The sequence below is a fragment of the Geospiza fortis genome, unplaced genomic scaffold (genome assembly GCF_000277835.1).
Source record: "Geospiza fortis unplaced genomic scaffold, GeoFor_1.0 scaffold173, whole genome shotgun sequence".
NCBI classification, from domain to species: Eukaryota; Metazoa; Chordata; class Aves; order Passeriformes; family Thraupidae; genus Geospiza; species Geospiza fortis.
In genome coordinates this window covers 628,770-651,642 of record NW_005054334.1, presented here as the reverse complement: position 1 = coordinate 651,642, position 22,873 = coordinate 628,770, and the positions used below count along the sequence as shown (strand labels likewise).

At 39.8% G+C, this 22,873-nt stretch overlaps 2 protein-coding genes and 1 long non-coding RNA gene across 4 annotated transcripts in view; 1 reads left to right on the top strand and 2 right to left on the bottom strand.

The window, feature by feature from the left end:
• Nucleotides 1–668: 668 nt before the first annotated feature.
• LOC115947959 lies at nucleotides 669–10,728 on the bottom strand. The gene is made up of 3 exons (XR_004081819.1): nucleotides 9,033–10,728; nucleotides 6,046–6,127; nucleotides 669–1,033 (listed from the first exon to the last, which is right to left on the bottom strand). It is a non-coding gene; the product is annotated as an uncharacterized LOC115947959 (long non-coding RNA).
• MTERF2 (mitochondrial transcription termination factor 2) lies at nucleotides 3,642–6,634 on the top strand. The gene is made up of 2 exons (XM_005421794.3): nucleotides 3,642–3,859; nucleotides 4,588–6,634. The coding sequence occupies exon 2, from the start codon at nucleotides 4,599–4,601 to the stop codon at nucleotides 5,793–5,795; it is 1,197 nt and encodes a 398-aa protein (XP_005421851.1). The 5' UTR covers nucleotides 3,642–3,859; nucleotides 4,588–4,598; the 3' UTR covers nucleotides 5,796–6,634.
• An 18-nt stretch (nucleotides 10,729–10,746) lies between the features above and the next one.
• The window catches only part of TMEM263 (transmembrane protein 263), a 12,852-nt gene continuing 725 nt past the window's right edge, over nucleotides 10,747–22,873 (bottom strand). The window contains exons 1-4 of one of the 2 annotated variants that reach the window (XM_031057719.1): nucleotides 21,258–21,338; nucleotides 19,919–19,980; nucleotides 14,825–14,893; nucleotides 10,747–11,080 (exon numbers count right to left, since the gene is read on the bottom strand). In XM_031057719.1, the coding sequence (XP_030913579.1) occupies nucleotides 10,794–11,080; nucleotides 14,825–14,888 (351 nt within the window). In that variant the 5' untranslated portion in view covers nucleotides 14,889–14,893; nucleotides 19,919–19,980; nucleotides 21,258–21,338 and the 3' untranslated portion in view covers nucleotides 10,747–10,793. Of the gene's footprint in view, nucleotides 11,081–14,824; nucleotides 14,894–19,918; nucleotides 19,981–21,257; nucleotides 21,339–22,873 lie in introns of those variants that run through there. The other variant, XM_031057718.1, reaches the window with a different exon arrangement.

The following is a 22,873-nucleotide window of genomic DNA, read 5'->3' as shown; positions in this document are numbered from 1 at the left end:
CTCCCGTGCTGGCTGCAGGACAACGTCCACCTCCTGCCTCTCCGCCCCCAAACGGGATCCAAGGGGTGGGAAAGGGACGACCCAGGTGGCCGGGCCGTGGGAGGGGCTCTGCTGGAGACCCTTGTTTTGTCTGTGCTGAAAGCACCACCACTCAATGACCAGTGGTTTAAATAGTGCGGCGCGTCCTTAAGCACTTGCAAATGTCTCCTTTCCTAAATGTAAGAAAAAGCTTTGTTCCCATGAGGAAGTTGAGCAGGGGAACAGGTAACTCACGGAGGCCGCTGGGCTCCATCCACGGAGGTTTTAAAGACCTGACTGGACAAAGCAGCCTGGATCTTGCAGACCCTGCTTTGAGCTCTTGAGGTCCCTTCAAACCTGGATTACTCTAGGATCCTCTATATTTTTTTCTAGAAAGTTTTATGTTGGTCCAGCATGTATTTTATAATAATTTACCTAATTTCCACCACTAATGCAAAGCAGGGATTCATTTTTTGTAAGTGCATAAGTGTGAACATTTACTGTGCATTAATCTACAAAACCGCAACCTCTCACCACCCCAGATTCCTTCACAAAGCATTCAAACCATGTCTACACTGGTCTCTTCTAGGTAGATACATACTCTTTGTTATGTTTTCCCAATTATCCCTTCATAAAAAAACCAAACAATATTTAAGATAGCAGCAATTTTAATTGAATAGTTTAGAAAATATATATTGACAATATAATTTGATTAAAATAAGGGATTATTTGGTTCAGATAATAGCGCATAAGCAAAAGATAAACTGTGGGGTACGGAGTGCAGGGCTCTTGGACCCCGGCCACCTCACGTACGAGCTTGCCAAGGGAAGATTCACTCCTTATAAGCCAGGTGTCAATATCATCTCCTCCCATTTTCGATGCATCACACTTCTATCTCCGCCCTCATCTCCACCTTTACGGCGCATGCTCCATCACTCGTTTTGGTGGTCGCACCAGTCTTTGGGGGTCGTCATGATGAAGACCTCTCCTCTTCCTCTTTTGTCCTTTAGTTCACCTTTGGGTTACACATGCGCACCAAGCCAATATAATGTAAGCCAAAACTAACATTCTACTATATTTTAGCATCAAAGCAATAAATCTCTTATAATTAGCATTTTCCTGGGACCCAACCAGATTTTCCCTTCTTTTTGTTAATTTTGGTAACCGTTATCTCTTGCTATTTCCTCCTATCCTGAACATCTGCAGGGAAGGGGGGTGGTAGAGCCCCTCCTCTTGCTTTTCTTATTGGCATTTCAACTTTTTAACTGTTTTATTATTTCCAAATATTGATTACTGTATCCATATTTATTACTGTTTCAATTTTATAATCATATCTATTTACCACACTCTTCTTGGTTCACTCAAAGTTCAATCTAGGCATTCAGTAGTTTTATTTAATTCTTTATAGCCTACTAAGTTTCCTGTTATGAGAATGGTAGTGGTCAGCAGTCATACTGTTGCCCTCTTTACTGAAAGATTTTGTGAACAGTCCAGCATGAGTAAAAGTTTGGGTTTGCTAATTTTCAAAAAGTGATATTTGAATCTCAAAACACACATTCAGAAATTCACATGAGGGATAAATCAACCAGTTGATCATTGTATCTACTTCCTATAGATGATTTACATAGAAGTTTCATTAAATAATGAAACTTCCAGCACCCCTTTACTCTGTATATTCAGGTCTCTGCAAGTGTGCTAGCAAGCAGGATCACAGGTAACTGACATTCAGTCACTTCCTTATTGCTGTTCTAACACTTGGTGGTGAGAGGGTGCTGCTGACCGTGAGAGCAAGCATCTTATCTGAGCTGGCTGGGTTTTTTCCTTAATCTCTCAATTGCTTTACAATCCCCGCAGCAATCTAGTTATGTGAAAAGTTGCAGTGGAGTCCTGCACATTAGAACATATATTAGATCCAACAAGAACTTTAAGAGAACTCTGAATTCTTGAAAGCAGTTACATACCTGAAATGTGAATACTGTCATCTATGGACTTGGAAATCCATCAAGTCATAACTCAGATCTTGGTTTCTATAGAACACCACAACATTCAAATTCATTTGTGTTATTTCTCATGTTGTATTTTGCATAGGGCTTTTTTACAAGGGCTCCTAAATATCCCTGTCAAATGAGTTTTGGCAAATAAACTTTTCCTTTCTTTTACAGTATTCTGATGATCCTCGCTAACAACAGGGAAAAACTGACTATGATCCCAGGCATTTTTAGAAAATGTAAAGTTTCTTTTATGTGAATGTCAGATTTTAGAAGAGCACAATTTACTATCTCAGAATATTTTTGAAGTTCTGTAATAGTAAAAATTACAGTATTTTAAGGGATTGCATTACTTATAAGGCAATTTTGTTTAACAGTGTGATTACGCATTTAAGTAAAAGTAAGTCATGTTTATTTTTCCAGTTTGTACTTTGGAAATATTATTTGACATCCCAAACTATTTTAACAACACTTCACTTTGCTGGCTGCTTCTAGCTAAGCTGAAGCATTAATGAAGAATACCCTGATCCTTCAGAGATTTGCTTATTCTGACTGAACCCACTAAACTCAGTAAAACTACTCAGAGTGCTCAGACGCAGGCAGTGTGTCACTCCTGTGGAAGAGAGGTTTAGTTTGCAGTCACTTTTTCAGGACATGGAAAGGTCAGCACACAAAACATCTGTGACTTAACTACACTTCCAGTGCTTCCAATGCTTTTAGGGTTACTGGGAAAAATCACTTGTTCTGTTGTGGGACTTGGGACAGCATTTCTGAAGTCACAAGGTGTATGAAGACAAAATCATCAGCCTTGGGGTTCTGACACAAGCAGTGCATTAGGCAATTAGTTTTGTCTTAGATGTGTGAAATAACACTAAAGAACAAGTTATCAATAAACAGCTTCTGTTAATAACATAAGTGTGCATATAGGAAATGACATCATATTCTATTTGTTTATGATGTAATAACATAACAATAGTCCATCTCAGAAGCAGGAAAAAAAACAATGTAAAAGCAAAGGTACACTCTCTTGAGACAAAGGATTTACCTCTCTAAAATATTTAACCTTACCTGGGAGCTAGAAAGAGAATCTACCACTAAAGTTCTCTAAACAAACCACATATTTTCTTAAACAGTGGGCTGTAAGGAAGATTCTAGGGCTCTTGTACAGCTGTACAATAGGTATGTTGGTCTATTATGTAGGGCATTGGACTGCATGGTCATAACAGTATTTTCTCTCCTAAAAAAACAAAACCAACCAACCAAACAAAAAAAACCCCAAAACCCCAAACAAACAAACAAACAAAAAAAAACAAACAAAAAAAACCCCCACCCCACAAAAAAAAAACCTCCCCCCCAAAAAAATAACAACAAAAAAGCCCAACCAAAAGTAATTTAACAATGCTCAGGTTGGTACTTTTTGAAGCATGCTATACTTAGGAAGAGGCAAAAGCAGCTGTCCAAATGTTGTCATTTTCAGTTTGAGCAGTTTTAAGCATGTTACCAGCAGCAGCTATTTGCAGGAGTATTGCAGAGATCAGCAGTTCTCCCTTCCACAGTCGGTACTTCCAAAGGGTTGTTATGAAAACACCCCCCAGGAAGTTAAAGATACACTTAATGATATCTTTGTTTGACTGCTGTGCCTCCTTTGCCCCTGCAGAGCGGGTGACAGTGCATGCGGTATTGGTGATAACTGGGCAGCCAGTTTGAGCAAAGGTGAGGTGTGGGGTTGGCCCTGTGGACTCCAGCACAGCCACACACCTATTCCACAAGGACTCTGCCTACAGAAGAGCCGTGGAGGCAGAAGTAAGGCATTGGTGCAAGCAGCAGCTGTAGCAAAGTAGGTGTCGGAAGAGGTAGGTGAAGGCCTGGAAATGTTAATGTGTACTTGCTTCCTCCTCTAAAATACCGGGGTGCTTATTCAAACGCAATTAACACATTCAGCTGCAGAAAAACGACACTTACATAAAAGTTCCTATGATTTTTTTTTTTCTCCCTTAATTATATAAAGAATGATTTCAAAATGAAATTATACTGCAAACTGCTGCTGAAGCAGCCCTGCGTGGTAGGTCTCTGACACATGAAAGAACAATTCACACTTCAAATAATGCTTGAGAAGTTAAAGCAAATACATTCATAAGAACTAACTAAGAGATTTAAGTTGCCATTTTTGTCCATTTAGTGGGATTGCTGTCAAATGAAATTGCATGAATAATTTTCCTCATACAGTGTGAGTGATCTGTAATGCAGTCACAATGTTAGCTGCAAGAAATGGCCGACAGGTTGGAGCTTGTATGACTGCAAACATTGATATGGGCAGAGCACTGCCCTACATCAGGCCTGTTGTATCCATCAGAACGTTAACCTTTCTGTGACATATCCATCACAACATTAACCTTTCAAAAATGGTCTTTCCCCCTGCTTTCACGTGAAAGCTGGATTTTGCAGTAATAACAAAAACCACTCTGGAGAGCAATTTCTTACACCAGAACAGAAACATCAATGATTTAGACAGAACATCAATGATTCTGACCATTAACTCATTCCTTAAATGTGTTTTCTTACAGTTGTTGTGTCTCCACAGGACTGACTTCCATGATGCTGAGAGGAGTTGCTCATGGTGCAAAAGAAACATTCACTCTTCTGTTGACAAGATATCTGAGCTCTAACACGGGACTAAAGTTTTCATCAGCATGGCCTGATGTAGCAAACAGAACCTTCCTAATACATTCCAATTACACAACTGATACCAAGTCAAGAGAGGAAAATAAAAAAACCCTCGAGAATCTCTACAGTTTGTCAGTTGACATCACGAAGATACGCAGACTGAAGGAATGGGTTCTTCTCCAGGATGTGGCCTATGTTAAAGAAATTGCTGGTATCTTACAGGAAATGGGAGCAGATGAGAGCACTGTAGCCAGCATTATAGAACGCTGCCCCGAGGCAATTCTCCACACCCCAGCAGAGATAAACTCTCAAAGAGCTTTATGGCAATTAGTATGCCAGAATGAAAAACAGCTAATTAAATTAATAGAGCAATTTCCAGAGTCTTTTTTTACTACTGAGTATCAGCAGAACCAGAAGGCAAACATACTGTTTTTTCAAGAGCTGGGACTTAAAAATAATATAATCACCAGGTTCTTGACAAGTGCACCCAATATTTTCTACAACCCTGTTAAGAAAAACAAAAACATGATAGAGACATTACAAAGAAATTATTTAAATTTAGGGGGCTCTGAAGCAAATATGAAGATCTGGATACTAAAGCTATTGAGCCAAAATCCATTTATTTTATTAAATACTTCCACTGCAATCCAGGAGAACTTGGAATTTCTCCAAAAGAATTATTTCACTGACCAGGAAGTTCTACAGCTGCTGTCCAAACTTAAAGGCTTCATTTTTCAACTTAATTCTACCACTATGCAGAAGAGTATGCTTTTCTCCAAAAACATCTTCAAGTGCAGTGATCAAGAACTAAAACAACTAGTGCTGAAATGCCCAGCCCTTCTCTACTATTCTGTCACAGTTCTGGAAGAAAGACTTGAAGGACTACTGAAGGAAGGAATTTCTATAGCACATATAAGAGAGACACCAATGGTGCTGGAATTGACAACACAAATTGTTCAGTATCGAATTAAAAAGCTCTCTGCGTTAGGATATGATATAAAGAGTGGAAATCTAGAAAGCTTGAATGGTACTAAAAAAGATTTTGAAGTCACTTATGGTAAGATACAATCAAAGAAGGAGAGACCCATTTTTAATCCTGTTGCTCCTCTACAGATTGAAGATTAATGTGAACACTGTACTTCAAGTTATGCAAAAGCAAATTAAAAGGCAAGTTGATTATTTGAGAAGAGATGGAGCAAAAGCAATCTTAATCAAGACTGTAGTCTTACACTGTACTTTGTTCAGGAGGGGGTCTTAGGTACAACTTCATTATACAATCATAGTATTGTAAGACTTTAAAATATCATCATAGAAGTTACAGTTATGATAAAGGTTGCCTTTTTCTAAGAGTACCTCAGATGTGACATTTTCTTACCTGACAGGGCATTAACTGCCTTGGATTTCCAGCTCTGTCACTGCACAGTCCAGCCTGTGGTAGTGATTTGCAAAATTTTTATCTGAGGAAGACAAAAGGAGGATTATTTTTCCAGTGGTGGTCATCAATCGGCTGGTTCGCTGTCTTCAGGAAATGCCCTTGGAGTTCTTTTCCTTATTGCTGAAGTAGCTCTAGCTCCTGGATCCTGACCTGCAACAGACTCAATTTCTTGGACAGCAAAGCCCTGTCCTGAGAACAGGGGCTGGACATAATATCTTTTTATTAACTGAGACCCTAGTATCTTTGTGTACAAACCATAATGCAAAGAAACTACAAGATGATAACATTTATATTTCTGAGACTTCAAAATTTACTTATTTTTTCAAATGGTGTGGGAGAGAAATAAATAAATTTATTGCTATTGTTCTTAATCTCTTCTAACAAGGTTTGGCAACAAGAAAGATTAGGGAGAGACTCAAGTCTCAAATGATGGTAGAAGAGAAAGTTATGCTTTTCTATTCGGTGCAACAAAACTCTAGTCTGTAAACCACTGGTGATTAAACATGACTACCAGATTTGCAAACAGCTGCAACAGTTTCTAAATATATGGGTGACACTGCTTCTAAGATAACACCATATGACAATTGGCGACAAGTGCTGGCTTTCAAAATAGTAACTATCAGACAGCGTTTAAGTTCTCAGGGGATTTGATTTCTTCTCATTTATGGGCTGTGAATGATAATATAAAACAGTAGCATCACTGACAATCATCTCAATAGGATTAGGATCAGTGATTTTATTTCGCAGACTTTCCTAAGTAGCTATTCCACACACATTCCCTCTTGACAGCAAAATAAAAGCCAGCTACACACCACCCTCATTCCAGGCATTCTTCAAGGTCATTTTTAACACACATCTTGGCAGCAAGTCCAGGCCTCCATTTCTTAAAATGTGGTTTGTAACTGCTGAAGAAAGCTGGTATTGAATTACTGATCCAGAGAGTGGGCTGCAAGATGATGATTTTTAATAGTCTGCCACACTATCTGCTGTGCACTGGGGAGGGGCTGGGAACACCTGGTAGGAGCAGTGCAAAGATCCCAACAGCTGAAGGTCTTACACTGAGCACTCTGCAGGCAAATGTAGGCGTGACAGGCGTTTCTGGAGGTAAATGGCACTCCTGCAGGAGCGTGTGCAACACTGGCAGGAATTCAAGAAGGGGACGTATCACAGCACGAAAAAAGTCAGGCTGTGGTACCAGGCTATGTCTATGCTGACTCTTTCAAAACTCATTATCGTTTTTTAAGAGGGAAGACAGCTATATTAAAAATTCACAGGAACTTGCCTTTGTCACTTTCAGACTGTCTTTCCCTGCTCAGCCATTAAGCAGACCACAATTTTATCTGATTTTAAAAGCCTCCTTTCCCTCAGACACAAAGGGGCATTTCAGCTCTCCAAAGCTCTTCTAACACAACCTGTAACTGAGCCAGAGAACACAATTGGTAGCTTAAGAGGAAAAGGAAACCAAGACATACAACAGTGTTTTCCCTGAATATTTAGTTCTAGCATTTCTACAGGTACCTGTTTTTACAAAGTTCTTGAAACAGCTTATTCCCATAACTTAAATTATTTGCCGTGGCAACAGAACAGGAAAAGGATATACTTCCTTAACTAAGTCACAGCCTGAGTTACCACAAACTCATTTTGTGTTCTGAATGTTTCAATTTCTTTTCCCCTTTGAAAATAAAAGCATTCACAGAAATGCTCTTCTTCTCTTCTACCAGATGAAAATTCAGTCAATCCTTCATTCCTAACTCTATCCTGGGACCTGTTTCTCTCTTCTTCACAGGATTCATTTACAATAAAACCTCAGGAAAATTCCCAGTCACCAAAACACTGCATTGCTGAAATCCTCATCTTTTGTTACTCACAGTGACTGTGGACCAGCCTGTGAGTAAGCCTTTTACTACCTAGAGAGAGCAGTCAGGTGTACAAGCTGCCTTCATAAACATTTCCCCTTTTGGAACAGGGTCTGGGAAAAGCAAAGTGAAATACAGCTACCACAGAAACAATCCCAAGACAAAAGAAAAGCCTCACTCCCCCAGTAGATTTCAGTTCCATATTCCATTCAGCTCACTATGATCTTAAAACTGGATATTCCCAAGCATCATTGACCAGGGGAAAAAAAATTAGCGCAAAGGATGCTGTGTCTGTGCATAGCTTACACACTGAAGTTAAAGATTTTGTTAAGAACTGGTTGGTGCTAAGTAGACAGAAATAGAAGACACTCTGGAGCATGGTACTATGGGAAGATTTACACCTCAGTATGCCTTTCTCCACAAAACTAAGGAAGCTTTCAAATGTCTGAAACAGCAACAATTTAATGTTTCACAGGTGCCAGGACAAAATTGGAACAAGTTTTTAAGATGAAGCAAGTTTCATAAGTGAATGGAAAACACACAGGATACAGGACAAAGCTCTTTGAAAACTAAACTCATATGCCATGTAAAAGTTTCAGTTTACAAGACTCAAAGTAATAGCTACAGGATATGTTAAGAACAAAATATAATGGAGTGTTGGCAACTCCTTACATACCTAACATTGCTTATCTCCGACCACACTTGTTTTCCTGCAAGTTTCATAGTTTACAATTAAAGAATTTAATAAAAAAACGGGTAGGACCAGTTCAACATTCCCATTTACAGAAAAACTATTAGGAAGAGTTTGGTTGAGTGTCACAAATTACCACTGTGCTCCAAACAGGTGACTCCTAAAGAGTTTAGCAGTAGCACTTGGGGGATATTGCTGCACCGGAAATTGCATGGGAGCAGACCATACTAAATTATATGCTGCAGCAAAATTGCCTCTGATATCCAGACTAGCTCATTTCTAGAGCTAACTGGTACCTTTAAACAATACTATATTCTGTACAATTTGCTTTTGACTATAAAAAAATCAGTTAAAGTCTTCCATTTGTGGCATCAACTTACCTCATTTCCCCCTTGCAGCAGATCAGAACCAAGCAGCTGGTGTATCTAACAGAGGAGCAAATGTCATTTCTTGTGTTTTTGCTCTCCCCACTGCCCCAAGTTCCATGCTTACAAGTATCATGCTTCCAACATATACGATTTCTGATATAAAATAAAGTTGTTGCAGAGTGCAGTTGAAGTACCAATGGCTCAGAGAGACTGGGTGACTACAATACCATAATTGAGACAAGATGTACTTTCAACATCCGTGAACAAAGGAATAAGTTTGACAAGTGATATGTTTTGGGTTTTTTCATTTTTAAAAAGTCCCCCCGATATAACCACCTAGTGCAACCACAGCCACTGAAAAAGTAAGTGTACAAGTTCTCCATAGAAACAAAAGTTTTTAGAAAATACTGCATACACACCATGAACAGATGCCTCCCATGGGCTTCCAAAGACATTACTTATTTTTAAAATCAGTACACAAATAAAAGATCACAAATGGTTTCTATTTTAAGGCAACCTCATGCTGCGTTATTACAAGTGCATTTTGCCTCACACGCTGCAGAGGATGTACAGGTGTTCCCATTTGAGGTGTAAACATTTGGAATCTGTCAGTATACAATTACTTGAATCATGTTGCCTTTTTTTTTTAAGGCCTCATCTACTGTTTTTGGTTTGTTTTAAATAAAAGTATTGCATTTTACCCAAAAATCAAGGTGAAAAGTAGAAGAAATGTAGTGAAAATTTCCTTGCATTTGCTTAAACAGAGCAAAAAGCTAACCTGGTGTATCACGGTTGAGAGAATGGCTTTGCTAGTTCTTCAGTGGTTTCCAGCTACACAAGAATTCCTAGCAAGTTAGACAGCTGTGCTAGATGACCACAAACATCAGCCCATTTTCCACAGGCTGTCATTTTTTCTAGTGTCTATAAGAACTTTATTAGAAGCAAGTTCTCACTTGCAGGAGATAGATGCATATTATTAAATACACCTGAGATGAAGCAATCACGTTTTCAGTAAAAACTGAGAAAGTTTCAGATATCAGCATTTATAAAGAGCCTAAAGCTCATTCTGTAAACTGCACTGAAACGACAGGACAGTTCTTTACACAGCTTCACCTAGTCAAAAGAGATTTTCTTCTAATAAGGCATTAAGTTAGTTTACTCTTTATGATCCTTTCTATCACATTTGTTAAACTTTTTCAGTTCTATCTCCCATCCTCATTTCCAAATTCTGCACACCTTCAGTCTCTTTGCTCCAGTCTTCACTGGCAGAATGCAGTCAGGGATAGTTTACAGGCTGCCTGCAAGTACAGGTTCAGAACCAAGACTGGGTATGTCCAACAGTGCTTTCACACAGCTGAAGGATACTTAGCAGGAGGATGTGGAAACCACTGAGAACAATAATTGTCATCTTGTTGTATCGATGGCATCACAGAGACTACTGAATTTCTACATTCACATTTTAGTCCAAAACTGCAGAAGATGTACAGTAAATGACTATTCAAATATGTATTATTCCTTCAGATACACTCACTTCTATAGTTATCAAGTGTAACATTTCACCAGATACAAAGCTTCAATCTAGGCTCTAATAAATCCTCATATGCTGTGCTAGCCAAGCTTCTTCTGTCCTTTTCAGATGAAATTGAGTTACTTGCACAACTCGTTAGAAGATAAAGTGTCTAAGACACATGGCTTCTCATGGTCCCAATCTTAGCAGATTTTAATGCCACTGATGCAATATTCTGGAGAATTGAGTATGTCTCAGTTTTGGTTTTAGTCAGACTTGTCCTTTTTCTTTCCTGTTAAAGGCACTTTACTTGCAACAGCAGATCCTACAGCTGTAACGCCTCCAGCTACAGCAGAAACACTTCCTTTGACTAGACCCACTCCCATGGAAGGCACAGATGTGACCGCTGTTTTGGTAATTTCCAAGCTCTTCCCTCCAATCCAAGCAACACCTCCAATCGTGGCACCAACAGCTCCCTTTGTGACACTGAAGAGGCCACCAGTCACACGAGAAAGCATGCCAGCCTGCTGCTGCGGGTGATCTTTGAGTGACCCTAAGGGAAGAAACAACAAGCAAATCAATCTCAGCACCAGGATTTAAGCATTTTCAAAAAAGTGTTACTCAAAAGTATTTCCTTTTCTAGCCTAACAGCCATTGCATACAGTCTACACTTACCTTGCAGGCTGCTTTTCTTGGATGCTCATACACCTAGTTCCAAATAACAAACAACAGGGAAACCAAGAAAAGAGCAAGTGGAACCACAGTGGGCAGAGCTAGGGAATAAACAGACATGAAATAAAAAGGTGAGGGAGTCAGGAGCAGAAATAACATGCTTGGAGGACGACAACTACTCTAGGTGGTAGCAGGAAAGAAAAAAACAGCTCTAGATGCACGGGACCTCTGTCCAGCCCTGCCAACACACTTTCCACTGCAACATGCCTCAGGAGAACCAGCTGAACAGATCTGTCCCCAGCACCCTCATCGCCCACAACTTGCATCCAGAGGACAGACTCCAAGAGTCATGTCCCAGCACTCACATACTACAAGATGAAAACTAGGGTGAGTAACTTTCCATGCGCTGCCAATATGTTTGTGATGGTGCCAGGACTGACTTAGGACTCAGAATTCATTAAAAAACTGTAGAGGTCGGAGTTCCTATGTGCATGTCTGGAATAACTCAAGCAAAAGGTGCCACCTAAATGAGAGAATTTTCTACAAAGTTGACAAAAAAGGAAAACAAGGATACAGAATAGTGAAACCCAAAGGAGTTGAAAATACTTAAAGTCCTTCCAGCTCACACTAGTCTCTTAATTAAGAAATTGATATAGATTATAGAAAGGGTAATGGAAACTGAAAACATAAATGACAGCCTTTTACTTAAAGCCATGTAATACTCTTACTGATTCATTCTAGGCCAGCAGCTTTCAACATGGACATCTCTAGCAAAAATGCATTGCCAACACAAACACACAGAGATCAGAATTTCTATTTACATACAGAAAATCTTTAAAGCATCACACTTGGAAGTATGCAGAGTCTGCCATAAAATCCAATGTCAAGGGTTTATTCACTAGAGGATTCTTGTGACCAGACTAATAGAACTTGTAACAAATTTGTTCAGAAACTGTTCCACTTAACTGGTTACTATCATCAAGGTGAAATAGGCATAAAGTTTCATCCCACTGAATTTTAAGAGCTGATTTCACTGAATCAGAATTGATGTAAGCAACAAACGATCCATCATAACTAACTTTAAAAATAATAAGAGAAGTAAACAAATGTAACCTTTACGTATTTATCTTTACCTTACGTCAGGTAGCCAGTCCATTGACATCTGCTCTATTTCACAGGTGTAAATACAGAATGTGATGGTGTATAAGTAACTTCTAGTAATGGCTGGCACATTCCATTTCCATTCTATTTGCACTGTCCATGAGCTCTAGCAAACACCCATCACTGCAGAGTTTTATTGCCAGTTGATTTCTGTTCTAGGACACACATGCCTGGTCTCCTTTTTTCTAAAATGTGTGTTTCCAAAGAATACCAGATCATGCCTAAATCTAAGGAGATTGGCTCAGTCATGTAGACATGGTGCTAATAACACTAAGGTTGTTCGTTGATCACATGGGCCCTCCATTAAGAGTTGGGCTCGATGATCCTTGTGGGTGCTTTCCAACTCAGAATATTCTGTGATTTATGGAGCACTGAGAAAATGACACAAGTTCCCTATCCAGGAGTTGGCTCTACCAGGCCATCTTGCAGCCAGCTTCCCACTGAAAGGAATCCAAGAATGAACAAGAGTTTGAATGAACGTAGGTTGCAAAGCTTGGCGTTGCTCTCAAGGCAGAAAATATCGCATTAGAATAGCACTACTCATAAAAAGCAGGAGCACAAAAGCTTCTTCTACACATTCTTTAAAGCCTTTGGGCACTAAGCTTGTTGAGCATGATTTGAACAAACCAGAACTATTTCTATCTTTAGGAAAAACTGCAAATTAGTTTTGGAATTCAGCCTTTCCTTTAAGAAGTATTTTGGCAGCCTGTTCAGGAAGATGATTTTGCCAGCATTGAACTGGTATCCTTCCATCCACATTTGGCCATCTTTCTATGATGGTGTAAGTGTATCATGTATAAGGCCTTACATAACATTCAAAATGGGTTTTTTTTCCAAGGGTATTCCAATATTTTAACTAAACTCATAAGGCTTGAAGAGTGCAGGTGAACCAGAACCAAAAGGAAAAAGCCTCTTCAAGAATGGAGTTTACGTTAAGATGAGCTGTGCTTCATTCTACTCCCTCTAACTACACCAACTTTCTCCATCTATTTAGACTTCATATTCAAACTAGTTATTGTCATACTGAAAGAAAACAATGTGCAGAAGAAAATAAGTCTTAGCTGCTCACAGATTTTAAATAAAACTTTGAAATAACCAGTGATCATCAAATTCTGGTGTTACACTCTGAATCTGGAAAACCTCATGAATATTCTAGGAAGATAAAAAATGCCCACTTGCTTCACTGCCCTATTCAACAAAGAATTGGTTCTATTTTTCAGACTACTGTTCACTTCCGATATATGATGTTTAACATGTATCAAACACAATTAAACCTTTAAGGCAAAAAAGCCCCTAACAACTAAGCAAACAAAAACCAGCCTTAAAAATCAGACCTGAAGATAACACATTAAGGTGTAGTTTCCAATCAGGCATTTGCTATCAGAAATGCTTCTGGGATCCTAACACCAAAAGCGCAAGACTTTTTTCCTCACACCGTGCTACTATAACAAGTATAACAGAGCTGAAGAATTTCTGTGCCATGAAAACCTATTTTTCCCTTTCCTCTCATCTTCTTCTACTTGTGTTTCTTGCCTAATAGTTGTTAAGAATAGAGTGAGCTACTTGACTTCAATCCTTTCTGCTACAGTTAATGGATAATACTGTTGCTCAAATGAAGTAAATTGTTCGGTTATACAACATATAAAAGCTGAGGTGAAAAAAAAACCCAGACCAACAAACAGAATTTTAAAGGGCCATTATAAACTGAAGAGCAATGAACCGAGAGGAATCATGACTCACCAACCTCTACATCCAACACATTTGGTTTTAAAGCAAGAACAGACAGAATACACATAAGAACGTGGTATTTTACATGCCAAGAATGGCTTTTGATCTAGTATATTTCCAGTCACATTATGCAAACAGGCCTCTGCTCAATCCTGCCAGTCCACAGCTTAGAAGAAACTCTGCTCATTTGCAACTGCATTTCCTCTGCAGATCTAATAACCAATTTAATATTCAGTTGGTCCAGGAGACCACAATGTCACTGCATTAACGAAGCCAACTGTGTGCTTGATTTTATGAAACCATGAGATTGTGAACAGTTGGAACCACTGTTAATTGTATGATGGACAACAGTCTCCAAAAGCACTAATGAACTTCTATATATTTTTTAATGCATCTTGCATAAAAGTCACATACACTATGACCACAGCAACATGTCCAAAAATGAAGCTGGGCTCTTTATGTCTCCCATAATGAATAGCAGAAATAAATGCCCATTAGATCAAGTCATATCTCTGCAAACTAATCTGCAAATTAAGTCCTTCAGTAACTGTCCATCTTCTCTATAATTTATAGGTACAGTTGTTTACTCAGTTATATTCAGTGGCCTTTTTGTAATCAGGATAATGGAGAAGTGAACAATAATCCAGGCCCATCTCATCCCAGGGTTGGTTTGTTTACTGTCCATTTTTAGAGAGAACTGATAGATTTACTTCATTTCATGAAAACTAATACATACCTTCTGGTGGTTCGTCATGAACGTTGGATGGGACTTCCTGTTGATTTTTCTCCGTTTGATTCATTATGCCTGAAAAAAGAAATTCACACGTGCTATTCATCTTTTCTGGCAAAGCATAAATGTAATCCATTAACCCAAAATTCAAGTAGATTAAGTTCCACAAAGATAACTTCTTTTTCATTATTAGACAAGCTAGCAGGTTCTGTCAAATTGCTCCTATTTTTGTTATCAGACTGTGGTTTTGCATTCTTCAACTAGACTCAGCACTTAAAGTAGACTTGGTGAGAGCTGCCACACCACATCAAGTGCATCTCAAAAAGTCATCAGGAAGACAATAAGTAGGAAAACAAAACAGCTACGGCCATAAAAGAGCTTATGTTTAACTACTGAAAAAAAAAGCCTAGTGATCATAGAGGAGATGGCCACTAGAGAAACAAGAGCAGCATGCCTGTGAGATCTGCTAGTACTTGGAAAGCTGTTTAAAAACACCAAGTCCTTGCAGCATAATTTGAACAAATGCCATGAAAACAAGATGGAAGAACAGCAACAGAAACACACGATTTATCTTGACATGGAACTACATAAATGGTGTGGTGATAGAAGCAGACCTAAACTGTTTTAACTCTATACAAGCTCTCCAATGGAAACATTTCAGGGAAGATTTCTTTACATTAGAAGCTGTTCCCTAGAGCAGTTCTAGAGCAGCAGTCCCTGACAGGGGAAGCATAAGAGAAAGCTCAATCAGCAGCTCTGCTTATAGAATTTTTTCTCTGGAAGGGAAGAAAGTAATAACCAGTCCAGGTTTCCTTCCTGCTTTCCTCCCCCATCAAAGCATGCCTTGATATTAAGTCCTGCCTCCTCCCCTGAATCCTCCTGCTAATCTTGCTTTCCCTCCTCAGCAAGCACCAAGGTCAGAAAAAGGAAAAACAAGTCACATTACACCAGTCAGCATGCTTCTCTCTTTTTGCCAGTGACCTCTTACCCCTCTGCATAAGTCTTTAAATAATTTAATTTCTTCCAGGAGTCAACAAGCACCACAAAAATAATTCCCGCTTCTCTTGCTGTGCCCAGATCTCTTTGTACATGCCCTGGGTGAGAAAGCAGAGGCTGGGATCTGAAGAAGGAATGTGGAGGCAGAAGCAGGTGAGAAGACTCAACTGGAAAACAAGAGCTAAAACCCTCACAGTATTATTATGAAGTTAAAACATCACACTAAAAACTGGCACCCACATACTAAATCATAGACCTTTGGATGAGAAGCAAGCCTAAATTGAATATTAAAGAGTCCTCCAAATCAGCAGTATCAGTTCAGGGCTCAGAAAACACAAGAAGCTGAACAGGAAAGCAAGCAAAAATACCTACTACCAGGACAGCCAGTTTGATGGAAATGCTGAACAAGTGCCACTCAAAAGCCAGAAATGCAAACATGTCAGCTAAGAAATAGGAAAGGATCATATGATATCCCAAGCTGAGAGGAAACCACAAGGATCACTGAAGTCCAACTCCTGGCCCTGCACAGGACAGCCCCAAGAATCACACCATGTACCTGAGAGCATTGTCCAAACACTTCTTGAGCTCTGTCAGGCTCATGCTGTGACCACTTCCCTGGACGGCTGTTCCAGTATCCAACCGCACTCTGGGGGAGCCTTTTCCTAACATCCACCCTGAACTTCCCTTAAACAGCTTTATGCCATTCCCTTGGGTCCTGTCACTGGTCACCAGAGAAAAGAGATCAGTGTCTGCCCCCCTGCTTCCACTCACGAGGAAGGTGCAGAGTAACAACACATCAGGATGGAAAACACATGACGGCTAAAATACAATTTAAAAAGTATAAATTATAGAACTCCTTGTTATTCTTGTTATTTTATTTAATCACAAATAAGAGGAAGAAAATAAATAAAAAAATAACCTGACCAATCACAGGGAGCAACTGAGGACAATCAGGTTCTGAGAAAAGATGCAAGCTGAAAGAAATACAATATTTATCCTCACTATGTGAAGTTCCATGTAGGTTTGTTGCTTTTTTCCAACTTGAAATAATATAAAGCACTGTAAGAAAGGGCAGACAGAAGAAACTGACAGGCCTGACATTATTCAATCAAGATATCTCTATCAAGATGAAGCAACTATGTCCCTAATTAACGTCTCGCCATTTCAGTCATGAAGATGATTACCACCAATGTGGAAAGAGTTTAACCACTGCCTTAGGCAAAGTCCTAAAAAGAGTAAAATAAAAGCCAGAACCTAGCAAGTCTTAATTCAAACAAAGGAATGAAAAAGTGATCAAAACAGTTTTAAAGCAGACCCGAGACAAATTAGTAAAGCCAGAGGTAAATTATTTTTCATAAAGAACTACCTCCATGAATTTATTTGTATCTAGACAGCATGTAACTCCTAAAAGAACACCAGATGAAATTGCTTGTTTGAGCTTCCAAAATGTTTCTGTCAACAATCCCACATAAGAGATTCAGAAAAGTTATTTAATCTTAAGAGGACAGAGAAAACACTGTCAGGGATTATCAAAAAGTTTAGAGGGGAGTTGGAGTAAGGTACCAGCTTCAGACATAGGTAGAACACTAGAAACCATCACAAGAATTCACACAAGGTTTAGTATTTTCTGCTATTAAGAATGAACTGAACACAGCAACACTAACAGCAGATACAGCCCAGATGAAACCCCTAGAATCTGTTTTACATGACATAATACCAGTATTTAATTAAAATAAGATTTGTCCAACAGGAAGAGTTAGAGTAAGACTGGCAGACAAGACAGGTAAGGGATGCTTTCAAAATTCTCCACCATCTGGTTTAGACTGTCAGGTTTGGTTTCAGTTCCTGCAAAGCTAAAAGAGCAAAGCAATGTATTGGCAAGGGAATTTCACAGCAGAGTTTCTAGTCTAGTTTAAAAGTAGAGTAGAAAAAAAAAATAGCAGCACATATAAAATCAAGCACTATATACAAAAAGCGGTTAAGATTAGGCATTCCTTCCCATTAGCTTTCCTAGAACTTCAAGGTCACATAATTGTTGATCCCAAGCTTTTCCTTAAAAGTTAAATAGACATGCTTCACTCACTTGCATCTAGACCGACCCCAGTGGTCTTTCTTCAGGCACTGGTAACCTGCTGCTATCAGGCCCCAGAAGTCAACAGAGAACTACACACACCTGAGAACAGCAGCTAAGGCAAGTAAGTCACTGTCGGTAGGACTGAATTTGTTCTACACAGAAGAGAGCCTTCAGGGGTTTGAAGATCAGATAGCTGAAAACTACTGTTTGATGGGTGGTTTTACAGGTGCCTGGAAGCATTCCAGGGATGCTAGGTGTGTGGCTGGACTGGATGATCTTGAAAATCTCTTCCAACCTTGATGACAGATGCTGCAAGAGATGTGCCCAACCAGCCTGCACTAGGTTTTATTCACAGTTCTGTGATATCAGGGCAAGTGAAAACAGAATCACATCACTGTCAGAAAAGTCTCACAGCCTGACCCAAAACATCACGTGGCACAAAAGATCTCATAAAGCACAATTCACATCCTTTTGTTTTTCTGCAGAAGCTCTCCAGGGAATCCTAGAGAATCAAAACCAAAATTTTCAAATATCTATGTTACAGTTTGTATTATGCATCTTTGTATCCAATTTAATAACTCAGGAGACTTGAAAGGCTCTGAAAAGTGATGCAAAAAATACTGTGTACTCAACACGGTGCAGCATATCTGGTGAACAGGATCTGCACAGAAGCATGTTTTAAACCTGGCTCCCTTCCAGAGACTTAAGATGAGCATTTCTATTGACTGGAGGTCAAAGGCCTGGAATAACTGCTTGGTGGCAGCTTACTTCATCCAGTCTTCAGAGCAAAAGGGCAGGAATACAACTTTTTTCTTCAAAAATTGGAGACAGAAAAACAGAAACCACTCGCTACATTTTACATAATACCATGGAGGTAAGAGCACTCAATGCCTCCTTTGTCTATAAAGTTCTAGGCTTGTATGTCCTGCTTTGCATCAAAAAGTCCCCCGGTCACCAGACTGCAGTGTATCCTAAGGGAAGGTCCTGTTCAAGCTTTCCCCTGATGATGCGTCCCCACGAAGAAGAGAAAGCAAAGTTCATGAGACCCAACAGAGATTACAACTCAGCTGAAAGCAAAGGCAGTGACCTAGAGATGCAAGTGTAAGACTTTCGTGCAGAGGTCAGTCATTTAGACATGCTATAGGTTAAGGAACTTTGGAAACTTGGAAGCTGCTGATTCAAAGTCCCCACTATGTACTGAATCATTAGTTACAATGATTGCCAGTATTGCAGACGTACACAACAAGGCAAAGATTTATCAGAAACATGAACTTTGGAACTCTTCTCATAAGTTTTCAAAATCTTCTTCAAAGTACACTAAGACTGGCCAAAGAAAAAGGGAAGAAGAAAGCAAGCAAAGAGATCTTTCTTCTGCATTTTCATCCTCTGATGCCAAATTCACCTGTGTCACTGCAGAAAAGCCTCCAGCTTCATTTAACATGTTCTTTGAATGATGACATGGAATGAGGCAGGATCTCCATAAGGCCCAGAAAAACTCATACGGACATTCATGAAGCACACTCCAGTTTCCTTCTTCATCTGTGTTTTGTCATGCCAAGAAGTGGAAGCAAACCCAGATCTCAGAACAGGGATAAATGCAAACTACTTCAGCTACTTCTTGGGGTTTTTTCCCTGTGTGCTTATGAAGATTCTGTCTATTGTCTATTCATTCAAGAGATATGGGATAGCTTGTCATCTTTCTTAACAATATATTAAAATAAATTGTAGCCTTCATACAAAAAAAAAATTAAAAAATAAAGATCAAAGTCACTCAACTGACTTGAAAGGAAACACACTTCCATACTGTCAGAATATGAAATACATAGAAAGCTTAAATGTTTTACACTGTGGGAAAAAAAAAAAAAAAAAAAAAAAAAAGAAATTGTTTAAAAGAAGGTTTTTAATTCAAGAGCTATTTGTAACATTAACACTGTTTAAGATCCTGAATGAAAGCGCCAAGAAGCTCTAGAAGTAATGGCATAGCCACAAGTACATTCACATCAAAACTGATTGAAATAAAACTTACTCACCAAATATATTTCTTTGTGAAGATTACTAGTTAGCTGTTTCCACAAAAGTATTCTGCATACGCCTATAAGAAAGAAAGAATGTTAATGACATCTTATGGAACAGTGACTGTCACATACCTGCCATCGGTGTACAGTAGCAATCAGGAATACAAATCCTCACAGTATGGAAAAAGCACATTTGGTACAGCCTTAAGATGCCACATTTTTAGAGATTTGTCACCAAGAAACCAATTCTTCCTGGGCAATGTAGATAATTTTACTTGCTCCATGTGCTGCCATGAGGATTGCTATGAGGCACAATAATCCATGTTAAAACACAAATGCTCCTTAATGAGCCTGCAGTTCTTGGACGGGAATTTGTGTGAAGTTTTAGCCTTCCATTGAGAAGTGGGCTCTAATCATTACAGATGTGTGTAACTTCCCGAGTTTCAGCCGATGCTCTTGGTGTCTGACTTTAGAGACAAAAAGCCCTTCTGTCTCAGCACAGCAAACCTGGCCCAAGCAGCAGCCAGTGAAAACTGGCTTGTTTCAATGCCACTACTCAGATATTTGTGGGTAGCAATGAATCGACCCAAGGATGGGACCAATTTCAGCTGGCAGCTTAATGCTGCTCCAGATGGCTGCAGCAGCAGCAGCCAGTGCTGGAACTTCCACCTGAAAGAGCTGCAAACAAACCCACTGCCCTGTCTTGTTCCACCACAAAAGAAGTTATCTTCCTTCTGGCTACCAGCTGTGCAGGTAGAAAGCCTGGCTACAGAGCTGATGGAAAACAAACAACCCTTGCCACATGAACAGCTCTTCTTTACCTCTTTCAGCAGCTGCAGCAGATTTCTGAATGAACCTGATGTATTTCACGTACATGGAAAAAAATATATTTTTAGGTATGATAGTTTAAGAATTAAATTTTTGGATGAGCAACAGTTTCTACTCTCCAAATTAAACAAGGAAATAATCATGAAGCCAAAAAAGGTAATCTCACATATGGCTGCTCTTCAGGGTACAGCTCCAAGCTGCACAAGCAACCCCTCACTATCAGCTTCACTGCCTTACTCCTAGGATGGAAAGGCTGTTTCAGTCTGTTACTTAGCAAGAATCATCAGTGCTAACAGCACTAAAGTACAAAAACAAATTCAGGCATGTAGAAAACATGTAGGTAAAAACCAAGAGCACAGCTAGTATTTCAAGAAGCCTTCAGTTTAAAACTCAAGTTTCAAAATTCAGATTTATATACAAAGCAAGACGAGCTTGAAAGCAAGTGTGCTATGAAAAAGAGACTGCATTTTCAAGTAAAGACCACAAGAAGTTGATCAGAAGCTTCCAGGTGTGAGCCACGACTTACTTCCAAGCCTACAGCATGATGGGCTACAGCTTCCTCCAAAAGAAGTTGCTGTAAGTAATGTACATAACAGGCGCACAGTATGCGGGGAACTGAACACAGCTGGGAAGGTAATGCAACATATCTGTATTAAAAACCAAACACACCACTATTAAAAGCAAGAGAGTGGTATAATATCTCCTGGAAAAAAAACCCTTAACTCTGCCCAGGACATTACTATAGCATATCTACCCTGGATGGAGAATGCACCATTTCTCCATCACTGTCAATCAAAATATAGATCAGGGTCCAGAAGAGGCTCTACAGAACACCTGATGTTGGCAATCAAGTTTTCTCTGATGCAATGATTTGCAAGATATAAAATCAAAGGTAGCATGAACCAGAATTCCCCTTTTCCAGTTCTCCCAAACTGGATCCTAAGAAGTACATGGTAAATTCCAGTAAGGTGCAAGGCACAGCCTCAAAAAGACCATGAAAACTCCATTTTACCAGTTCTGTCATCCTCTGCCTCCTCCTAGCTCAGTTTTCAGAAGAGTCCTCCTCTATTTCTTTTAACACTTTCCTAAAACCTGAGCTCCAGATCAGTCTTGGATCTCCCTTTCCAGAAGACCCTCAAAGACAAAACTGGACTGTGCCTAACAGCCAGTGGTAAAGCAGCTTCTGAACTTCCTTGCTACCTCTGCTAATAAAATAGTCTTTTCCCTAGCATCCACCACCTGTCTGTTGGCTCCTACCTGACATTTAGACCTGGTCACTTGCTGGACAAGGACCACTTTTCAGTTTGCACTTGTGCAGCGCTGCCCATTTCTACACTGAGGAGGCAGTACTAACTTTTGTGAATATTTAGCCACAGTTTAACAGAAAGCTTTACACGATATGCTGGATAATATTTACTGAGCAGTCTTCGATGCACATACAAACCAGTACCTACACATTAAATTAAGCAATCTTGTATGTACCCTTCCAGTTATACAGAGGCATCCTGCCTGAAGCAACACAGTGGAAACACTGAAACAAGCTACATGCACTTGATATTTACATTCCTTATGGAGGGACATCCAGGTTCAGAGCTCTCATTTTCACCCCAATTCAATGAGCAGAAGGAAGCATTTAATTGCATCCAGAGGCAGTATCTGCAGTTCATAAAATGCCCAGAACCAGGCATACGGCTAAATCAACTTGCCTTGATCTTCAGGCCACACCACATAAACGCCTAGGCTAGGTTACTGTGGAAAGCTAAGCCAGTCCCAAACAGTTCACAAAAAACCTCTTCATATGCTACTCCATCAAGCTGGACTCGAGAGACATGGATGAAACAAAGAGCACGTTACTACAGCAAACATCTGAACACTGCAAAGTTTAAAAAGAAGAAAACCCGAAAGAAAGCTTCTACTGGGTCGGAAAAATTCTCGAGGAAGAACAAGACCATCCAGGAGCCAGGCCGAGTCGAGTACGGCTCCTTCCGCTGCCCTCCCTCCCAGGTGGGGGGACCGCTCCTGCATGGGCGCCTGGCCCAGAGAGGGTGGTAGCGGCAAGGCAGAGCAGCCCCCCTGCCCTCGGTGCCGCACCCAGGAGCCACCCACCCCCTTACCCTCTGGCGGCCGAAGCCCCGCAGTCCC

Excerpts from the sequence above, each read along its gene's own strand:
- MTERF2 (XM_005421794.3), top strand. The coding sequence starts at position 4,599 with ATGATGCTGAGAGGAGTTGCTCATGGTGCAAAAGAAACATTCACTCTT.